The sequence below is a fragment of the Callospermophilus lateralis genome, chromosome 3 (assembly GCF_048772815.1).
Source record: "Callospermophilus lateralis isolate mCalLat2 chromosome 3, mCalLat2.hap1, whole genome shotgun sequence".
Lineage (NCBI taxonomy): Eukaryota > Metazoa > Chordata > Mammalia > Rodentia > Sciuridae > Callospermophilus > Callospermophilus lateralis.
The window spans coordinates 171,323,043-171,344,620 of NC_135307.1; the positions used below are offsets into that span (position 1 = coordinate 171,323,043).

General features: G+C 45.9%; 1 protein-coding gene across 1 annotated transcript; it reads right to left on the reverse strand.

Annotated features, from left to right (window-relative positions):
* Positions 1 to 636: 636 nt before the first annotated feature.
* On the reverse strand, positions 637 to 20,417 carry Tgm6 (transglutaminase 6). Its single transcript, XM_076849446.2, has 12 exons — positions 20,141 to 20,417; positions 19,362 to 19,604; positions 18,512 to 18,630; positions 17,943 to 18,071; positions 15,934 to 16,111; positions 15,322 to 15,460; positions 14,243 to 14,346; positions 13,926 to 14,168; positions 11,906 to 12,247; positions 2,390 to 2,544; positions 1,979 to 2,112; positions 637 to 790 (listed from the first exon to the last, which is right to left on the reverse strand). The coding sequence occupies exons 1-12, from the start codon at positions 20,415 to 20,417 to the stop codon at positions 637 to 639; spliced, it is 2,217 nt and encodes a 738-aa protein (XP_076705561.2).
* Positions 20,418 to 21,578: the final 1,161 nt, after the last annotated feature.

Here is a 21,578-nt window from a genome sequence, read left to right on the forward strand (position 1 = left end):
CTGCTTTCTGGATTCTGCCCCTTGAATCCAGAGCCTACGTCTCCCCTGAGGGAAAAATCTCTCGATGTTTAAAATCTAATGCTTTTCAGGAACATGACTTTGGCTTAAGGCAGGGCAAGCAGCATATGCAGGATGACTCTGCCTCCAGGTGCCCTGGGCCCGGCCAGGCCCCTCCTCTCTGCAGTGGGAGTGTTGAGGGATGCTTTGGCTTCGGGTCTAACATCTGGGCTCTCTGTCGGGCCTGGGGGAGGACGGCTGGGTCTGGATGTGGCTAGGGCATTTGAAGGGTTGAGAGAAACACAGGGACAGGTGAGCTGGAGGGGCAAAGAGGCCACAGCTGAGTGGGCCAGGGTGACTGGGACTCTCGGAGGTGTCAGTCTCCTAGCCAGGAGCGTGATGAGAAGGGGGAGAGGATCCCTAGGTTCTTCACCTATTTGTCCAAAAGGTTCAGGATGAATGAGTCCAAACCTCATCTTACAGATGAGGACCTCCACCCAGAGAGGGAAGGGCCTTGCCTAAACTCACAGAGTGGGGCAGAGACTGACGCAGGACTGACCCAGGCCTCTCGGCTCCCACAGAAAGGTGGCGAGGAGCAACACAGGGGCCGAATGCTCCCCCTCAGTCCCTGAGGGTCTGTCACTTGGCTGTGGCCACGTCAACAATCACAAAGCCCTTGATGTCCGGGAAGTGGTGACTGACGAAGTCCACCTGAAGCTGCCTGGGGCCACTCTTGGACGGGGTGATGTTGAACTGGACCAAGGCCTTCTCCTGGGGCTGCAGGCTGGGCACCCTGGAGGACAGGGAAGGAGGGGAGGCAGGCCATCAGTCCTCTCTCCGTCCTGAGTCTGGCCTGCCAGCCCACGCAAGGCTCCCCAGGGCCTTCAGGATCAATTTCACCTGGTGGCTTAATGTCCAAGCCTCATTAACATGTTTCCAGATTAATCTTCCCTGCCGGCTTCAGCCAGTTAATCTCCTCCTGGTGCCCTGAACAAACCGCACTCTCCCCAGGCTTTCTCTCTAGCGTTCCTCCTGCCTACCATGCCCTCCCATGCCCACCACACCCATGGCCCACACCAGGCTTCCCTTCTCCGGGAGGCCTTCCCCGACTGTCCCAGCCACAGACACCTCTGCCTGGAAGCCCTCCTAACCTCTTGGCACCAGAAAAGCTCCTCATTTCATCACCTAAGGCCCAGCTCAAATATTCACTGGTACTTCTCCCTGGGCCCACGACACCCTGACTTAGGGCTGCCTCTGATCTCCTAGACCTCGGGGATTTACCCCTCTGTTTGCAGAAATCACTCTTCTCACGGAAAAGGCCATCTGTCCCTGAGGGTCCTTCTGCAGGCAGAACCCCAGGGGTTCATCTTGGTGTTCCTGACCCTTTGCACAGGGCTTAGAGCACTGGTCCATATGATCAGGAACAGTGTGAGTACAGGGTGAATGACCAACGCTGGACAATGAATCAACAAATGAGCAGAACTCAAGGGAATGGACAGAGGAACGCAGAAATGAATGAATGAGAGGGTGAGCGAGCCAATCACCACTGAGTGCAGTAGCGGAACGAATAGTGGAAGGAGTGAGTGAAAATGTGAACAAAAGTGACCACATGAATGAGCGACCCAGTGAATGACAGGTCAGCGGGTGGGAGAGAGAATATGAATGAGTGAGATGGGTGAGTGTGTGGCTGAGGAAATTAACGATTAAGTGGATAAAAGCTGATGTGTCTTGTTCTTGGGGGTTCAGAATCTCTCCTGTTCTCCTCCCAGTTGTTTCTCCCTGGTCCATCCTAGGAGGAAGGCAGCCCTTCTCCCTAGCAGCTCTGGATCTGAGTTTTGAACTTGTGGAAAGTTGCTTCAAGGACTTGAACTTGGGCGTACTCTCTGTTCACCTAGGGCTTTGTGCACAGTAGATGCTCATGAATGCCAGTATGAAATGCTCCCTTGCTTTCTGGGCTCCCTCGATCCAGGGTGGCACTTACTCTATGCTGAGCTGTCCTTGGAGAAGGCCACTGCCCTCCACCATCAGCACACCATCCTCCACTTTCTCCAAGAGGGGGTTGACCACCGTCACTTCCACTGTAACTGCCACCCCCACGGTGGCTGGGCCCAGCACCTGGAAGGGCAACACCCATGAGCCATCCCTTCTCCTCACCATCCCTCCAGGATCCCCATGGTCCTGGCTAGGTCAAAGGATGGGGCATTGGCCATGTCCATCCTGCCTGCACCTACTCCTCCCTGGTGCCCACCAGACCCATCCCCTGCATCCCCACCTCTCCCCCTCACCCTTGGGAGCTGAAGTTGGTGTTAATGGTACGAGCTCCCTAGCTTTTGGTGTCCTCCCCCCAGATTTGAAGTGGGCCTACTGGGAAGGTAGATGTGACAGAAGCCACCTTGATGGTGATGAAGTCCTCCAGGGTAATGTCCTTCTCCACCAGGAGCTTCTCTCCTTTGGAGACAAAGCACATGGCAGCCAACAGTATCTTCTTGTCGTCCGTCAGGTCTTCTTTATACTGAGAGTAAGATATTGCTACTGGAATCTTCTTCTCTGGAAGGGAAAGCAGAGGTGGGAGGTGGGGCTTGATGTCTTTCTTCAACGGTACCCCCAAGGGGAAGGAATGCCCATCAATAGCTATACCCTCTCTGGTCCTGGCAACCAACCTGAGAAAGGCCTTATTCTCTTGAGTTCATAGATGAAGAAACCTGAGGCTCAGAGAGGGTAATTTTTTTCCCCCAAAGCCTCATAGCAAGTTTATCAAGGAGCCAAGATGAGAAAAACATTCAAATTCAGGCCAGTAAGCTACTGTAACACCGGATTATCTCTCTAAGAGCACCCAGAGACATATATGAAATTTTCTCTAGTTATTCAAGACGGCAATCTCTCAGTACATCAACCATTCCATTAGGAATTCAGTCACTGTTTATTGACCACCTACTATGTGCCAGGCACAGAGAAGAAGGAAACCAAAGACTGCCTCAAATTTCCAATCCAGTGAGACCCACTTCCTCACAACTTCTCTGAAACTTCCTTCCTCTAGTAGCTGTGGGAAGGCTTCACTGACGCTCCTTCTGGTCGTCTTAAGTTTTCTGAGCTCCCATGGTCCTGGTGTCTCTGTCTCCTTCTCACCAGGCATAAACACCCTCCCTAGGTATTCTCTTCTTAAGCGTATGAATTGCCACAAACCATGTGTGACCATGATATTTGTGTTTTGGGGCCAATATGTATTTTTTTCTTTTAGGTGTAATGTGCCCTTTTGGTTTGCTCCAGGCCCCACTCTATTGCTCTGCCACTGCTTTCTTTCTCTCTCTTTTCTTCCTGACCCTGGTGGCATCTGAGTTTTGAACTTGTGGAGAGATGCTTAAAGGACTTGAACTTGGTGCATACTTTCAGCCACCTAGGACTTTGCCTCAGTAGATGCTCCTGAATGCCAGTGTGAAGGTGCTCCCTCGTCTTTTGGGCTCCCTTAGTCCAATAAGTTTTTACCGGAAAAGCCTTTACAACAATATTGGCAATAATTCATTATTTTAAAAGTTAACTTTCACTAATGGATTAAAGCATGCTGGGTACTTTGAAGCACTTTCATGGATTAACTGATTTAATCTTCACAACAATTCCATGAGCAAATATGATTACTATCATCCCCAACTGATAGAAATATAAAAATAAGGACAAATACCACCAACCATTATACATTTGTTAGGTGTTAGGAATTAGGCCAAATGCTTTGCATATATAACATCATTTGTTCCTTGCATGGTGATAGACCATGGCTCCTCACGTGGTCCTGGGACCAGACACATCAGCATCATCTGAGATGTTAGAAATGCAAATCCCCAGTTCCAGCATAAAGAGCCATCATATGCCACCATGATAGGATGGACAGAGCTTTGAGCACCAGTTCAGACTCTGGGAAAAAGGAAGAGAAGGGTGAACTATCACAGTGTCCAGACCAGAGCTTCCTGAAGTCCTTTAAGTCACAGACTCCGTGAACCGCCCTAGGAAAGCTGAGACTCTTTCCCTAGAAGAGTGATTCTCAACAGCACCATCAATCAACCCGATACAACTGACAGCCTTCGAATACATCACCCAACAACAGCAGAACACACATTCTTCTCAAGATCACATGGAACATTCACCAAGATATATCCCATTTTGTGCCATAAATAACACATTAATGACTTTTAAAGGAATAGAAATCAGCCCCGTGTGTCGCCAGAAGCCACTCTGTCAAGACTGGAAGTTAGCTCTGAATACAAACACCTGTGCTCTGACCAGCAGGTGAAAGTCCCAGATGGAGGGCCAGAGGAGTCCAGCATCGATATGCTCTTATGTTTTTAAAAAAATGTTTAAGTTTAATTTATTTGTGGTACCAGGGATTGAACCCAGGAGTGCTTAACCACTGAGTCACAGGTACGGCCCCTTTGAGTGCTTAGGACCTTGCTAAGTTGCTGAGGCTGGCTTTGAACTTGTGATCCTCCTGCCCCAGCCTCCTGAGCTACTGGGATTACAGGCGTGTGCCATTGCATCTGGCTTCAACATGCTTTTAAATGAAGGGGATAAAGCTGTCCACATTAGAGAGAGCAAGAGATGCCTATAAATTGCAACACCATGGAAATTAGACCTCACAGATACAAAGTCTTTATCACCTTCTCCAAATACAATAAGGGAAGATGATTTTGTAGTTTGTGCGTTATCTTGTCTACCCCAATGAAGAACTATGGGGGAGTATGTGAAGAAGAATCAGGGACCTAGTTACTACCAATTGCACTGGTGATTCAGAGTCTAGAGCCAGGTTGACAGCATAGGAATCCTGAGCCCACTTCTGAACAGCTTGCAGATTTAAAAAAATTTACATTTCTCCATGTCTGCCATTCCCCATCAGTAAATAATTTAATTCCATGGCAAACATGGCATTGAGCTTCCTCTAGGAAGCTCTAGGAAATTGGGTTTTGGAAACACTGAGTCCTCCCCCTTCTTGTGGGTCCTTTCCCTGCCCTGGGTGTCCTGCAGCATCCCATGATTCCACATGGCCACATGTCTCCGCTTCCGAATGCACTTCTGTCTGCAGGCCTTAGCACTCTCCCATCAGGAGGTAAATGTACACCCCTTCCTGTTGAATCTGGACTGACCTAGGAGCCTGTTTGAACCAACAGATGATCATGGAAGTGGTACTGTGCACCTTCCAAAATTGGGACTTAAGAGATGGTCAGCTTCTCCCTTCTTCTTTTGAAATACTCCTTCCTGGAACCACTGTACCCTCTCATGTCTTTGCACTTTTGCAATGTAGGTCTCCTCCCCACTCCAAGAACTTGTCCCCAGGTCCCCTTCTACTTCTAGCAGCCTTTCTTGATGACTTCCCTTCCTGTCCCCGCTCTCTGCAGGGTGGTTTTCCATCCCCCAAGATCCCCACCACATAGCAGCACTAAGCACATCATTCTGAGATTGTCTGTTGTCTTCCCATTTCTCCATAATCTCCTGGGCAAGATACAAATTCTTCAATTTATCTGTTTCTATTGTCTGATATGCAATGAGAATTCAATGAATGCTTACTTAATAAACTAATAAAATATGGATAAGAACCCCTGCCAAAAAAAAAAGAGAAAAACACAATAGAAATCATATCATGTATGCTCTCAGACCACAGTGGACTCAAACTAGAAATCAATAACAGAAAGATAGCTGGAGAATACAAAATACTTTGAGATTAAACAACACAAAGAAGAAAGCTCAAGATAAAGTTTAAAATATTTTGAACTAAATGAAAATAAAAGTAAAACACTTCAAAGTTTGTGGGATGCAGTGAAAGCAAAACTAAGAAGAAAATTTTTATCATTCAAAGCAGATAGTAGAAAAGAAGGAAGGCTTAAAATCAATAACCTCAGCTTTCACTAGGAAACTACAAAAACTAAATCCAACATAAGCAGAAGAAAAGGAATAATAAAAATCAGAGCTGAAATCAATGAAATTGAATGCAGGAAATCAATGGAGAAAACCAACAAAACCTACAGCTGATTGACAAGATCAATAAAAGCAATGAGTTTCTAGTCAGGCTAAGGGGAGGGGGGAAAGACACAAGTTACTAATATCAGAAGGAACACTACTATAGATCCCATGGACATTAAAAATTGTTGAGGAATTTGTGGAAACTATATGCCCTCAAATTTAATAATCAAAAATGGTTAATTTGATAACCGAAACCCTTGAAAATTTCAATAACCTATCAAAACTCACAGAAAGAGAAGCAGACAATTAGAATGCATCTATATCTATTAAAGAAATTGAATCAAGTGGGTATGGTGGCACATACCTGTAATTCCAGCAATTTGGGAGGCTGAGGAAGGAGGAATGCAGTCCAAGGCAGCCTCAGCAACTTTATGAGACCCTGAGTAACTTAGTGAGACCCTGTCTCAAAATAAAAAATAGGGCCGGGGATGTGGTTCAGAGATAAAGCACCTCTGGGTTCAATCCCCCTTACCATAAGAAAAAATTGAATCAGTATTTAACATCTTTCCAAACAGAAAGTACCAAGCCTTGATTTCTTTGCTAAGTAATCAAGGAAGAAATTATACTAATTCAATCTCTTTCAAAAGATGGAAGCAGAGGAATACTTTCTAACGCATTCTGCGAGACCAGCATAACCCTAATATCAAAATCTAGCTAAGACATTACAAGAAAAGAAAACCAAAGACCAATAGCTTTTATGAACACAGATATAAAGTCCCTCAACAAAATATTAACCAATAAAATCCAATAATGTACAAAAAGAATTACACATCACAATCAAGTGGGGTTTATTCCAGGCATACAAAGCTAGTTAAATATTTGAAAGTCAATTAATGTAATCTACCAAATCCACAGAAGGAAATCACATGATTGTAACAACAGATGCATAAAAAGAATTTGAGAAAATGCAACACCTGTTCATGATAAAAAAAAAAAAAACTCTCAGCAAACAAAGAACAGAGGTGAACTTCCTCAACTTGTTAAAGAACATCTATGAAAAAATCTATAGCACACAGCAAACTCAATGGTAAGAAACCAGAAGCTTTCCCTTCAAGATCAGAAACAAGACAAAGATTCTCTCTTGCCATTCCTTTTCAACATCATAGTAGACATCCTAGCTATTGCAATAAGATAAGAAAAGGAAATAAAAAATATACAGATTGGGGGAAAAAGTTGGGGGAAAAAAGCAGTGTTTGCTTTAGATGACATGATCAATTATGTAGAAAATCTTAACAAATAAAAACTTCCAATTATAGTAAGATTATAAAATATAAGATTAATACACAAAAGTCAACCACTTTCCTATGTACCATAAATGAACAATTGGAATTTGAAATTAAAAACACAATACCATTTATGTTAGCACCCCTCAAAATTAAATACTTAGGCATGAGTCTAAAAATATGTTCACTATCTATGTAATGAAAACTAAAATCTCTGGGAAACAAATCAAAAAACTAAATAGTTGGAGAAATATTTTAAGCTCATTATTCTCAAGATGTAAGTTCTTCCTAATTTTAATCTATAGATTAAATGCAATTTACATCAAAAGAATTATTTTGCAGGTCCTGATAAGCTAACTGTTTTTGAGATTTGATTCTATGTTGCCCAAGCTGGTCTAGAATAAGTGGGCTCAAGTGATTCTCCCCACTCAGCCTTCTGAGTAGCTGGGATTATAGGCCTGTGCCACCTCCCCTGGATCTTGCTAAACTCATTCTAAAGTTTATGTGGAGAGGCAAAAGACTCATAATACTTAATGCACTACTAAAGGGGAGTACTAAGTAGGAGGACTGGCTCTGTCCCACTTGAGGAGTTACTATAAAGCTTCAGGTATCAAGGCAGTGTGGAGAAAGAACAGACAAATAGATCTATGGAACAAAGTAGAGTTCAGAAATAGACCTGCACCAATATAATCAACTGATCTTTGACAAAGGAGCAAAAGAAATATAAAGAAATAAAAGTCTTTTCAAATGGTACTAGAACAACTGGACACCCACCAGTGGGGAGGGGGAGGAAAGGAAAAAAAGGATCTAGATACAAACTTCACATTTTCCCCCAAATTTTCTCAAAATGAACATACATTTAAATGTAAAATGCAAAATTACAAACTCCTCAAGATAGGAAGAGAAAAATCTCGATGACCTTGTGTTTGGTGGTAACTTTTTACATACAACAATACAATCAAGCCTAAAGGCTTGATTCATGAAAAGAAAACATTAGCAGGTTGGATTTTATTAAAATTAAAAACTCTGCCTTGCAAAATGCACCATCAGGAGGTTATGAAGACAATCCACAAACCTGAAGAAAATATTTGCAAAAGACATGCCTGGTGAAAGACTGTTATTCAAAATACACAAAGATCTAAAACCCCACGATAAGAAAACCCAAATAAGAAAACAAACAACCCCAATAAGAAAGGAGCAAAGATCTAGAAAATATACGGATGCCAAACAAATGTATGAAAAGATATGCAACTTCATATGTCATTAGAGAATTACAAATTGAAACAATGAGATACTATTTCACATATATTACAAAGCAATGCTCCCCAACACACCACAACACAGTCTAGGAAATTCTCATTCATGCTGGTGGCAATGCAAAATGACACAGCCACTACGGCAAACAGTTTGGCAGTTTCTTACATAACTGAACAAACACTTATCATATGATCCAGCAATTGAGGTCCTGGAATGTATGCAAACAAATGGAAAACTTATTCACACAAAAACCTGCACAGGGATATTTCTATGGTTTGGGTATGGTGTAAGTGTGTCCCTCCTAGGGTTCCCGTATTTGAAGCTTGGTCCCCAGGTAGGTGGCAGTATTAGGAGGAGGTGAGACCTTCAAGAGGTGAGTTCTAGTGAGAGGTCCTTACATCACTGGGAGTGTGTTCTTCAAAGGGATTATGGGACCCCAGTCTTTCTTGCTGCCTGTTTTGGGATACACTCTCTCATCCTGCATGACTCTGCCATTTGTCATGGGGCCATTACCAGAGCTTGCACTATGTTATCTGGATTTTCTGCCTGTAGAACTATGAACTAAATAATTCTCTTTTCTTCCTTTTTTTAATTTTTATTTTTTGTGCAGTGCTGGGATTGAACCTAGACTCTGTACATGCTAGGCAAGTGCTGTACCACTGAGCTACACCTCTAGCCTTAAATCTTTTTTCTTTATAAAGTCGACTGACCTCAAGCATTTCATTGTGGTAATGCAAGACAGACTAATACAGATATTTACAGCAGATTTACTCATAAACACCCCAAATTGGAGGCAACCAAGATGTTCTTCAGTAGGTGCATGGATAAAATCTGTACATCCATATAATGGAATACTTATGATTCAGTATTCTCATTCAGGAAATAAGACATCAAGAAACCAAGAGACAAAACCTAACAAAACACATATAAATACACATTGCTAGGGAAAATAATGCAATCTGAAAAGGCTATAAAGGGTATGATTCCTGCTATATGATATTCGGGATAAATAAAACAATGGCAACAGTTAAAATATCAGTGGTTGCCTGGGATGCAGGGAGTAATGACAGAGGGATAAATAGGTGAAGCACAGTGAATTTTTAGGGTAGAGAAACTATTTTGTATGTTTCTCTAATACTGGATACAGGCTATTATACATTTGTCAGAACCCATATAACATATAACATTAAGAGGGAACCCTAGTGTAAACTGTGTACTTTATCAGATGATCCAGCAATTGAGGTCCTGGAATTTATGCAAATAAATGGAAAATAACATGTCAACACTGGTTCGTCCATGGTAACAAGTACACTATAGCAATGCAAGATGTTAGGAGAAGAGTGGTGGTGGTTCAGGGGGTAGGAGGGAACTCTCTGTACTTTCTGCTCGATTTTTCTATAAACATAAAACTGCTAAAAGATAAAGTCTATTTATTTAAAAATGAGTTATATATTTTAATTAATTATATGACTTAAGATTCATATCACTTGGCTTAAGAATATCACTTTTATAAATCTGTTTTAACAAAAATAGTCAAAATCCAGAAGAAAAAAGTGGAAATTTTTTTTGCACCAAGATGTTTACTTAGTTCTATTTTTAATAGCAATAAGCTGGTAATTACCCCAAAGAAAAAAATAAATCATCATATATTTATTCAAATATTACACATCTATTAAAATGATGTTTATGAAGAGCTTATAAAAATATTTAAATTACTTTGTAATATGAAAATCAGGGCACTAATGAGTATTTGCAATATTTAATTAGAACTATGTTTTTTTCACAAAAGCAAACAGGCATTAACAATTTGGAAGGAAAAACCTGTTAACAGTTTGTAGGTGGGTGGCAAGATCAGAGGCGATTTTTCTCTTTTACTCTTGAAATCTTTAATGAATATGTATTACTTTCAACATGAAAAAAAATTGCTAAAAGCCAGGGGAAAGTGTATGTTAATTAATATTTCATTATGAAGTGTTATTTTGTGATTTAGCTTTTGTGACAAAAAGAGCTAAAAAAATGTGTGAAGCCCCCTTCATATGTTTTCATGCCCCGTCAAAATCCAAAGGTTCACTTATCAGAAACTGGTCTAGGGAAACAGCTTCAATTAAACAAAGTCGAACTGACGCTTTAGAGTTCAGAGAGCTTGTGAGAGAAGAAAGAGGGGGAAGGTGAGAAAGGGAGAGAAAGAAAGGAGACAGAGAAGGAAAGAGAGGGAGAGAAACAGACAAAGAGCAAAGGACAGGCAGGGAGAGAGAGGAAGGGAGAAAGTGAGAATAATCAAAGAAAAATCAAATAGGATACATTTAGTAAATCCTATCAAGTATGATATGTCTATGAAAAATAGTTCATTATATATATATTAAATATTTATTATATATATAAAATATGTATTAAATATTTTTAGTTGTAGATGGACACAATACCTTTATTTAATTTATTCATACATTTTTTTTAATGTGGTGCTGAGGATCCAACCCAGTGCCTCATATGTGCTAGGCAAGAGCTCTACCACTGAGCCACAATCCCAGGCCCCTTTGTTATATTTTTAAAAAGCAATGAAGTCAGATAAATTCATACAAAAACTTTCCAAAGGACTGGCGCTATTCTATTTTGTAGTGAAACATCTAGGATGAATCTTAGGCCAATACACCATCAGGCCTGTTCTGTGCCCTTGGGCGTGGACTGAGCTGCCCACTGCACATCCTGTAGTCAAGGGACTGCAGGGGGCTGAGGCAGGTGTGCCGGGGGTCTAGCCTTGCTGTTTTGGAATCCTGGCTTTACCACTTTCCTGCCCTTGATCAGAAGTGTCTCCAAGGCGGGGTTGCCTGGGTTTGGGTCCTTCCACTACAAGCATGGACTGTGTGACTTTGGACTCTGGATGTGAGTTTTGTCCTTGGAGTGACCGAGCTACCACTAGTGCCTGTGCATGTGGTTGTGGGTCTCTGTCTTTGCATCAGAACTCTCAGGATGGCCTGTCACATAGAAGCACCTAAGGAACATCTCTTTCTGGTCCTCTCCTCCTACATAGAATACATGGAGCCAGATGGGCGCCAGAATTTTTTTGGATTTTAGAAAAGTAACACAAGGCATATGCCATACATTTTGACCAGCTTCCAGACTGTATTGATTCAGCCTATAAACATTCACATTCATCGGGATGAGACAGAGACTAAAAATCGCCTCACCACCAGGTCAGTTTGCCACCAGAGGATGGGGACTTTCATTACTATTATTATCATTTGCCCCTCTAAGCCTCAAGTTCTCTCATCTGCAAAGTGGGGCCAAGAGGAAAGGCATTGAGCACAAAGCTCAGGAATGTCCCCTTTCTTCTTGGGAATGGGCGTAGAACCAGGGACGCCCACGCCACCCTCAGTCCTTGCAAAAGGGGGTGACTTGGCGGGGTCCCAACAAGCCAGGGTTCTCACCTTCCTGCGGACCCAGCTTCACCGCGTGGGACTCGTGCAGGATCTCGGCCACAGGCCTGCGGGTGTAGAGGATGGTGGCGCCGCTCAAATTGACTTGGACTTGCTGGGCCCGAGAGGTGAGGTTGGTCAAGCACAGAGCTAGCTGCAGGTCGTGACCCAGCACTGGCGGCTCCAGCACCTTGAACTTGCCGGTGATGCTGGGCTTGGTGGCGGGCTCCAGGAGGTCTTCACGCCAGAGACCCCGCCCGCCGGCCCTGCGGATCCACGTCCGCCTCCCCCTGGCTTCCACGCCCAACAGCTTCTTCAAGGCCTTGCTGTACACCTGCCTCTCCTTCCGGGACCCTGCAGGGCACCGCACAGATCAGCTGCGAGAACTTCTTCCTTCCTCCTCCTCCGCCTGCAGGGTCCCCCTTCTCCAGGTAGAACTGTCACTCATCACCACTTCAAATTCCCACGACTCTCAGAGGTCTCAAACGGGCAGCCAGAGAGCCATGTGCAGACCTCAGCCTCTGCCTGTGTGGGGTTCTCTATTTAAATAAATTTATAATCTGCTGCCAATAACTTCAGAGCAGGAAAATTCACATAAAAATGCAGATTTCCAGCTTCTCTGACAACTGGGTGAAAATTCATTATTGTCATTATAACAGGATATTGGTGTCTTCTGAAGCCAAGGCTAAAAGCTTGGGGCAAAAAACCCCCGTTCTAAGCTCCAGAAGGTCCAGCAGGTAGGACCAGCCATCCACTTGCAGGACTTGAGGGAGAGGTGCCCGTGCAGAAGAGGCCTCACCACCCAGACCCACCCGACAGTCAAGTGAGCACCATGTTCCTAGAGATGGGAACTCAGCAAATGTTGGTGGTGTGTGTGTGTGCACACGTGCATGTGCAAAAATACAGTGGTGTCAAAAAGAATCCACATTAAGGTTTGGGGTGTCTGCAACAGGAAGGGGCCTCTGGTAAAGACTGGCGGTGCCTACCCGAAAAGGAAAAAGGAAGCTGGCATCATGTTCTCTCTGGGAGGTCTGCTTACCTGCCTTACTTACCTGAGCAACGAGAAGAGACCTGGAGGGACAGGCTAGGTGGAGACAGCCAGCCAAGACCTCTCTCCCCAACCCCAGGGGAGGCTCCAGAGCAGACCTGTCCCCTCCTGCACAGCAACCTTCCAGGGTCACTGCTTTAGTTTGTACTCAGGGGAGAGGAGGAGACAAGCTCTCATTCCTATTTGAACCCAAACTCTTTTTACTTAATAACATTAATATATATATATATATATATATATATATATATATATGAAGCTTTAGGTGGACATGATATCTTTATTTTACATTTATATGGTGCTGAGGGTCAAACCCAGTGCCTCATGCATGGTAGGCAAATGCTCTACCACTGAGCCACAATCTTTTTTAGACAAACAGATGTGGCTGGACACAGATGGATCAGATCACATTTGTGTTCAGGGACCTGTTCCTCCATGGGAAGGGAAGACTGTCAAAGTATATAGTTGAAGGTGACTATGAGAAAAAGGTACAACCATCTTATTTTTGTACCCCAATAAGTACAGGCTTTTTCACAAACCAGCGGCTAATGAATAGCTCTGGCAGAGGCCTTGACAGATGACAATCAAGAGCTGCTGTCACTTATTTGGAATTATGTCTAGTGCCTGTTTCCTGGGAATTCAATATGACACATGGGATACTATCATCATCATTACTAGTAGTGGTAATTACTGTTATCATATGCAAATTTTCCTAACAGTGCCTTGCCTAGGTGGAGAGTCAAGGACATGTAGCTGTTATTAGACATGGAACATCTTCTAACACGGAAGGGTACTTAGCAATCAGAGGAAGCTATTAATTTAACCTAAACAAAGGCACTGGCTCAGAACCCAGGACAATGTCGATTGGAAGCTGTGATTGTCACCAGACATCTGGGAAAGGATCTGGCCCTAGGCTACTGGGAACCAGCCCTCCACAGCCCAAGGGTCATCTGGGGAATTGAATAAAAGCCAGCATGTGGCTCTTACCTTCTGGATACTTGTAGAGGCCTGTGATGTCCACACGGGAGTCACTGCCCACCGCCTTGGTGCTGATGCACCTTCCAATCTTCTTGGTGTCCGAGTACACACGCTCCCGGCTCTCGTCCTCATTCCACAGCCAGGTGATGTAGTCAGCGTTGACCTCCGCAAACACAAAGGGGCCATCGTGGGCCAGGTGCACATCACCCTCTCGGATGGCAGTGACTGAGGCGGGGCCACACTGGAACACACCTGGGCAGGAGGGGTGGGCGTGAGCAGCGAGGGGAGGAAAAGCAGAGGTCTGGGACTGGCTCTCAGAGCCCTACCTTCGCTTTCTTCCTGGGGTGTGGCATCCAGAACCTGCCAGCCATTGTAAGAGGGGCCCAGATCCTGCCGGGCAAACCAGCTCTCATTCCAGACATGGAAATTCCTGCCATAGAGAGAGGGTGAGGTGGCCTTGCATGAGATCTGAAGTCCTGCGAGGGAAGCCCCTGCTGTAGACCAGCCCATGAGTGCTATGGCCCCCGCATGTCATTCACTCATTCAACTGTATCCACACAGCACTCATGTGTGTGTGTGTGTGTGTGTGTGTGCGTGTGTGTGTGTGTGTGTGTGTGTGTATGTATATATCAAGAGCCTGTTCTTCAAGATAAGAGAAATACAACTGCAAATACGACACAGCGTCCTTGCTCTCATGAAAATTAAATTTTAACAAAGGGCACCCATGGGGATACAGGCAGCATTAAGTTAGGAGATAAATGAAACAAATGCAAGTGATAATGAAAGCTGTGAAGAAGAGGGGTTGAGTTAGAGAATAACTGCTGGAGATCTACTCTAGGTAAATGACATCAGAGGCCAGACCTAAGTGCAAAGAAATTCACCAGAAGAAGAGTGAAGAGAACAGCTATCCAGGCAGAAGGAACAGCATGTGCAAAGGTCTGGAGATAAGAAAAAGGTGAGTGTGTTCGAGAAACAGAAAGCAGGTCAATATCTCCAGGGTAGGCAGGATTTAGATGATGGAGAGCTCTATAGGCCCTGGTAAGAAGTCCCCAGTTTATCTTCAACTCTGTGTGTTTAGTGAGAATACAAGTCTAGAAAAAGTGACATCACTTGCACAAGGTCACACAGGAAGGAAGTAGCAGAGAGATACCTGATTCCTGGTTTGCCTGACTTGGCATCTTTACAGTTGGCCTCAGAACACCTCTTTGGGAGGTCATTGTCTTTGGAAAAATACCTTGACAAACATTTTGGGGTAAGCAGGGGGACTCTGACAGCCTGGGTGGTGACAGAGGATCCAACATCAGAAAGAAAATTTTGTATGAGGAAAGGAAGGGAGGGCATTGGGGGCTGGGCTGGCTAGACTCTGACCCTGACCCTGACCTTGAGACAGTAGCCCAGGACCCACCACATGCTGTCTTCTGTCAGGTCCTCCAGGGTCCGCCCGAAGGAGTCCACATATTTGTCCACACTCAGGTTTTTGTCAGTGTCGTGGGCCGAGTTGAAGTTGGACACCACTCGTGTCGCAATCCCCAAGCACCTGAGGACTGGAGAGCAGAGAGCTGGGAGGCTCCAGGAGTGGGCTCTGGCCCCCAGCAGGCTGCTCCACCCCATTTCCTGCCACAGTCCCCACAGCCTTTGTCTACTTTGGCAGGTGACAGGGCTGAGACTTCCACTCCCTCAGACGCCCTCTCCTGTACATTGTCGTCTCAGGGACTTCTGGAGATGCCACTCTGATCAGGCTCTGAGGCTGGCAAAGCCTCAGATGCCACAGAAGAGTGACCATTCACTTTTCTGAGGGGACCCAAAGTCTCAGGGGCCACAGGGCTTGCCCAGGACACTCAATGAGCTAGAGGCAAAAGGAGGACTTTCTGCCAAATAAAAATCAAAAATCAAGTAAATGAACTGATCTCCTGGTCATTACCTCCTCACCCATGAAGACAGACTACAGCAATGCAAATATATGCAAATGAATGCAAATAGGGAGCAGGCTGAAGACGGGGGCACCTCTTTCTGATACCTGTGCACATGACTCCAGCGAAGACCCAGCACTGGCCATACTTGACTGGTTTGTACCTGCTCTTGAACCATTTCTGCAGGATGGCCACGCTGCCACGCCAGTGCAGTGGGCTGGTGCCGCTGCCATATTTGCCCTGCCACTGTCCTTGCACGACACCCCGGTCATTGTTGCTGTTCACCTGAGCAGAGGAAACACAGTTCCACCCACCATGCAGGCTTCCCACAGCAGGAGCCTCACCATTATGAAATCATCTCCTACTTGGACCGGCTAGTCAATTGGGCTCACTCCTTGCTTTTCAATTGCCTGATAAGTGGGGGTCTCTGCTGTCTTAAAAGTACCTACATTTTTGGGCTGAGAGCATATAGCTCAGGGGTAGAGCAGGTGCTGAGCAGCCATGAAGCCTAGGATTTGATTCCCAGAACCACAAAAACCAAACCAAATCAAACAAAAACTCTACTTTTTGGAACTACTTATAACTTTTAATTATTTTCCATTTGGATACTCTTGTTAAAAATCATCTATAATTCAGAGCATTTCCTATTTTAAATGATTTATATTTCAGGACTGCTAGTGGGTATAGTAATTAGAGAGATAGCTGACATTTATTGAATGCCAGGCTCTTTTCTAAGGATTTTGTTATTGTTGTTGTTGTTAGCAGGGATTGAACTCAGGGGTGCTTAACAACTGAGCTACACCGAAGCCCTTTTTATTTATTTATTTTTTTCAGAAAGGGTTATGTTAAGTTGCTTAGGGCCTCACTGAATTTCTGAGGCTGGCTTTGAACTTGTAGTCCTCAGGCCTTAGCCTCCAGAGCTGCTGGGATTATAGGTATGCACCATGGTGCCTGGCTATTCTAAGGATTTTGTTTATGCTAGTTAACCTTTTAAGTTTATGGTTCTATTTTCCTCCACAGGTTCTATTGTACCCCCAACCCCCCCTTTTTTATGAGAAAACTGAAGTTCAGAGGAGTTCAGGGACTTAACCAAATCATATAGCAAGTTAGTTAAAGGGGTGACTCGTGAGTTCAGGACCTGGGTGTGGAGCCTGCACTGCTGTCAGCTGGCTGTAATATTCTACTGTATGGGGTTGGCCATTGCTGCTGATTCTCAGAGCGCCAACATCTGTCTGAGGTCTTGAGGTCTTGAGAGCATCCATTATGAGAAGCACAGCTTTGTCCAATTTTGGGATCTCAGATTCCTACCCACTGACCTGAACACCTGATGGATAGAAAGCACTAGTAGGTCCCTTCACCACCTGTTGTGGAGAGAGTATGTGGCCTGAGGTCAGTTAAAGTGGGCACTCCTCCCATGGAGAGGTGAGGTCTGTCTATGCCTGCTGCTCTTGCATCTGAGCTGGCCTCAGACTGCATTGACCACTGTCCATTGTGGAAGTGATGCTGGAACAGTTTTCAGGCCCAGACCTTGAAGCCTGGCAGGGTCTGCTTCCTGTTTTCTTGGAGCAGTTGCTGTGGGTGAAGCCAGCATTGTGTATGAGATCCCCCCACTGTGAGGAAGCCCAAGCTAGCCGTGTGGAGAGGCTGCATGGGGAGAAACCGTGATGACTGGCCAGGCTTCGCAATTCAAGCCACCCCCCGCCCAGGACCCTGGTGTGAGAGCGAGGGAGCCTTTTTGAACATTCTAGTTCCAGTAGATACTGTGTGGGCAGAAAATAAGGAACTGCGAGGACCAGAATCAAGGTCCCAGATATATGGTCCCATCAAGTTATCCCAGACATTTGCAGCCGCTCAGAAATCCCTAGCCAAAGCATCTTGAAGCAGAGACAAGCCATTCTCATGGTACCCTGCTCAAATTCCTAATCTGTAAATTTTTCATACCATTGAGTGTGTGTGTGTGTGTGTGTGTGTGTGTGTGTGTGTGTGTTGGGCGGGGTTTATGTAGCAATAGAGAATTAAAACAAGGGATGAGTTGGGAACCCCTAGGCTGTGGTCCTGGGTTGGCTTAGGGATTCTTGAAGGAGTCTATACATAGGGATAGCAGGGGACTCCTCACCATGGCACTGATGATCCTGGTGACATAGATTGGGTTGTGACGGTGGGACACATCAGTGGCTGGGTCATCTTGGTGACTGGGGCTTCGGTCCAGGATGGACAGGCAGATATCCAGGATGTCCTCCTCAAACTGCTCCCCAGAGAGGCTGTGTTTAGAGGCTGGAGCCTCACCCATATTTCAGACCTTTCCACAATCCCACCTGATCCCACAGTCACTTGTGTCTATGCAGGGGAGTTTTGTCCTAATCTTGTGCCCTGCCTTCCCAGGACATCACAGAACATTGTCAAGTATCAGAAACCCTTCCTCAGAGAGTTCCCTGGGGAACAAGAAGCTCAACCTTACTCATGCCCTCCCAATCAATACCTCCTATAACTCCCCACTAGGCACAGTGAAGTCACAAACATGATTTGCTTTTGAGCCAAATCTGCCTCCTTGATATGCTCCTTTGGTTTACAGGCTCTAGGAGTTGGCTCCACTTAACCTCCTAGAAAGGAGTGGACAGCTGGGCTCCTGGGCTGGCTTTTCCCATACCCCAGCCCACATCCCCGACTGGCTGTGCCCCTGGAGACCTGCCCGTAGTTCCAGCCCTGCGCTCGGATGTGCTTCTCCACGCCTCGGAATATGATGCCACTGTCGTTGAGCACGTACTCCTGTCTCTCTTCCTCTGAGGCCAGAAATACATCGTCCTCTGAAAAGCAGTCATCAGGCCCAGCGTGGGCTGGGGCTCTGGCCCTGCCGGCCTGGGGAAGGGGCTGCATCAGGGCCAGCAGCAGGACTGTGCCTGGAGGCTGACCATGGCAGGAGAAGCATGAGGGGCTTGCAGGCTCCCTTGTTGCCACTCTATCAAGCCTCATCCCTCCTGAGCAGTCTTTCCCCAGGCAGAGACCAACCCTGGCCCAGCCCAAGATGGAAGGGTTTGGGGAATCCTGACACCTTTGGGTAGTCCTTTTGGATGTCAATTGCAACCTCATATTTCTTAAATATTAATAAGAAGACTGATCCCAACGACCCCCTGCCAAGGCCTTGTAATGTATCTTGTGCGTCACAGCATTAGCTGCATGATCTCCCAACCATAGCCTCAAGAGTTAAGTGCTGGTATCATTTCTGTATTACAGATGTGGAAAGCGAGGCTCCCAGAGGGAAGCACTTTAGCAGAGCTGGGACTACCCCAAGGCTGTCTGACACTCCACCCCTTGCTCTCACCTGCACTTGGGCCTCACCTGCCTATCAGGCCCCATTCCCATCCTCTCTGACACCAGGAACCACTGGATTCCTCTGCCCATGCCCACCTCTGCTAAGGCCCAGCTCTTGGCGTTCACCTCCTTGACCCTGCACCTGCCTCCCACGTCCCAGCCAGAGCATGCCCACTTCTGAGGAGGCTTCCAGGAAAACCTCTGACTAGGACTTGGCAGCACCTACCTGGACACCATGGATTGAAAAGGAGAACAAACTCTCCCAGCTTCCGGTCACTGTGCCTCCTGCGAGAGGAAGCCCTGGCGCTCAGCTGGTAGCGGCCAATGACAGCATCGGGAGGGCTGGCGACGCTGACGCTCATGCTGCTCTCGGTCTGCGACTCCTTCACCGCTGTCCAGGCATCGCCCACCTCCAGCTCCGCCGTCTGGAACACAGCTTTGGTGTGGAGGGCCTCGGAAGCCTTGGGCCCTGGACGACAGGAGAGGGAGTCAGGAGACCCTGCCTCTAGGAAACCCGGCTTTGGAGAAGTGGGAAAGCTACACCTTGGAAGCCCCGACTTCACCCCTTGAGGTGCTGGGAGGCGGCTGAGGAGAAGGGGCTGAGCAAGCCTAAGAAGGCCAGAGTGGGACGCCTCGGCTGCCCACTCCTGGAACAAGGGGAAAGTGACTCAAATCTACCTTATACCTGATCATGAAAGGAAAGAAAAGTTTGAACTCCCAAAGTATCCACCCTTCCCCAATTTCCATATCCTTCTGGAACTCTGAGTTCCTTGGCATGCATAGGATTCCAGAGAGGGCTTCTCACCCACCCTGCCTTCTGCAGGCAGCACCTTCCAACTGTCCCCAGGAAGCGGTTATCAGAAGTCTACATTTTAAGGCTCCCTTGCAGAGACTTGCTTACCTGCCTAAACCCCCGGGGCTGCCCAGGGCAGGGTCTCCTTTGACTGGTCACAGGACACAGCTATTCAACTGTAGACCAGAGGGGGCGCTGGAGAGCCCACTTACCTGTCTCCACCGTGAAGATAAGGGCCTCCTCGCTGTCCAGGTCTCCGCTCAGATCCAGGGTGAGGCGGAACGGCTGGCCCCTGCGGACCACCAGCTCAGGGCAAGGATACTCCTGAGTGTGGTGCGCAGTGCCGTTCCCCGACCGCTGCCAGTCCACGTTGGTGACTCGGACCCCTGCGGAGGCAGAGCGCAGGGAGATGAGGCCAAGGCTTCGGCACCCTTCTGTCCACGACTGGCTTGTCTTCCCATCCTCTCCGAGCTGCCGGCCTGTGTTCATTCAGCCACTATTTTTGTTTATTTATATTTTAAGACAGGGTTTCACCTTGCTGCTCACATTGGTCTCGAATTTATGGGCTCAAGTGATCCTCCGGTCTTAGCTGCCCAGGTGGTTGGGACCATAGGTGGCCCCACACCTGATTCATCCAGCCACTGTTTGTCACACACACCGTTGATTCTCGTTATTCACAGTAGTTACATTCTATAAAGTCCCTGTGGGCACTGAATTAGTGAGTACTGAACTGTGGCTGGCAGGGAAAATACAGGGTTAGGTTCCTAGGAGCTTAATCTATACCTGTGTTATTGTTTAAATGCACCCTAGTTAATATTCATTGTTGGTTCGTTACTCTTGAACTCATTTTGCAAATAGCACTATATATAATTCAATGAATCTAACATTTATTTTCTCTGCAAGGAACATCATGGTCTTCTTGCACTTAGGGACACTTTGGCAGCACTTCAGCGCTGTGCTTGGGGCCATTTTAAATGGCAGAATTACCCACCCCCAAGAAATAAAAAACAACAATCACACAAAAGCACAAAAATGCAAAAAAAAACACACATTGTTTTAAATGGACCAAGAAAGGACATTTGTTTGTAGAATGGAAGCTGAATCAAGAAGGCAGAGGGTTGGAGCTGGGGTTGTGGCTCAAGGGTAGAGAGCTTGCCAGGCATGTGGGAGACCCTGGGTTCCATCCTAAGCACCACATGAAAATAAATGAGTGAAATGAAGGTACCATGTCCAACTACAACTAAAAAATAAATATTAAAAAAAAAAGAAGGCAGAGGGTTGCCTGTTTGACTTTAGCTGGAAGCATACACATTAGGCATCTCTATTTTTCACCACTTGTGGGCCAAAGTCTGGGGAGGGCTGGCCAACATGCTCATATTTTTAAAGGCTTCAGCACCTTCATATAATCTTTTTTTTCCTTTTAATATTTTTTAGTTGTACATGGATGCAGTGTCTTTATTTTGTTTATTTACCCAGTGCCTCACATGTGGGAGGCAAGTGCTCTACTGCTGAGCCACACCCCAGCCACCTCGCATAATCTTTTAATTAAGGGAGAGTGGCAGATTGTATTTTCTAAAGATGGTTGCCATTCTATATGCCCTAATGTTATGATGGTGACATGTGTCTCACTGAGACATAGGTACAGCATCC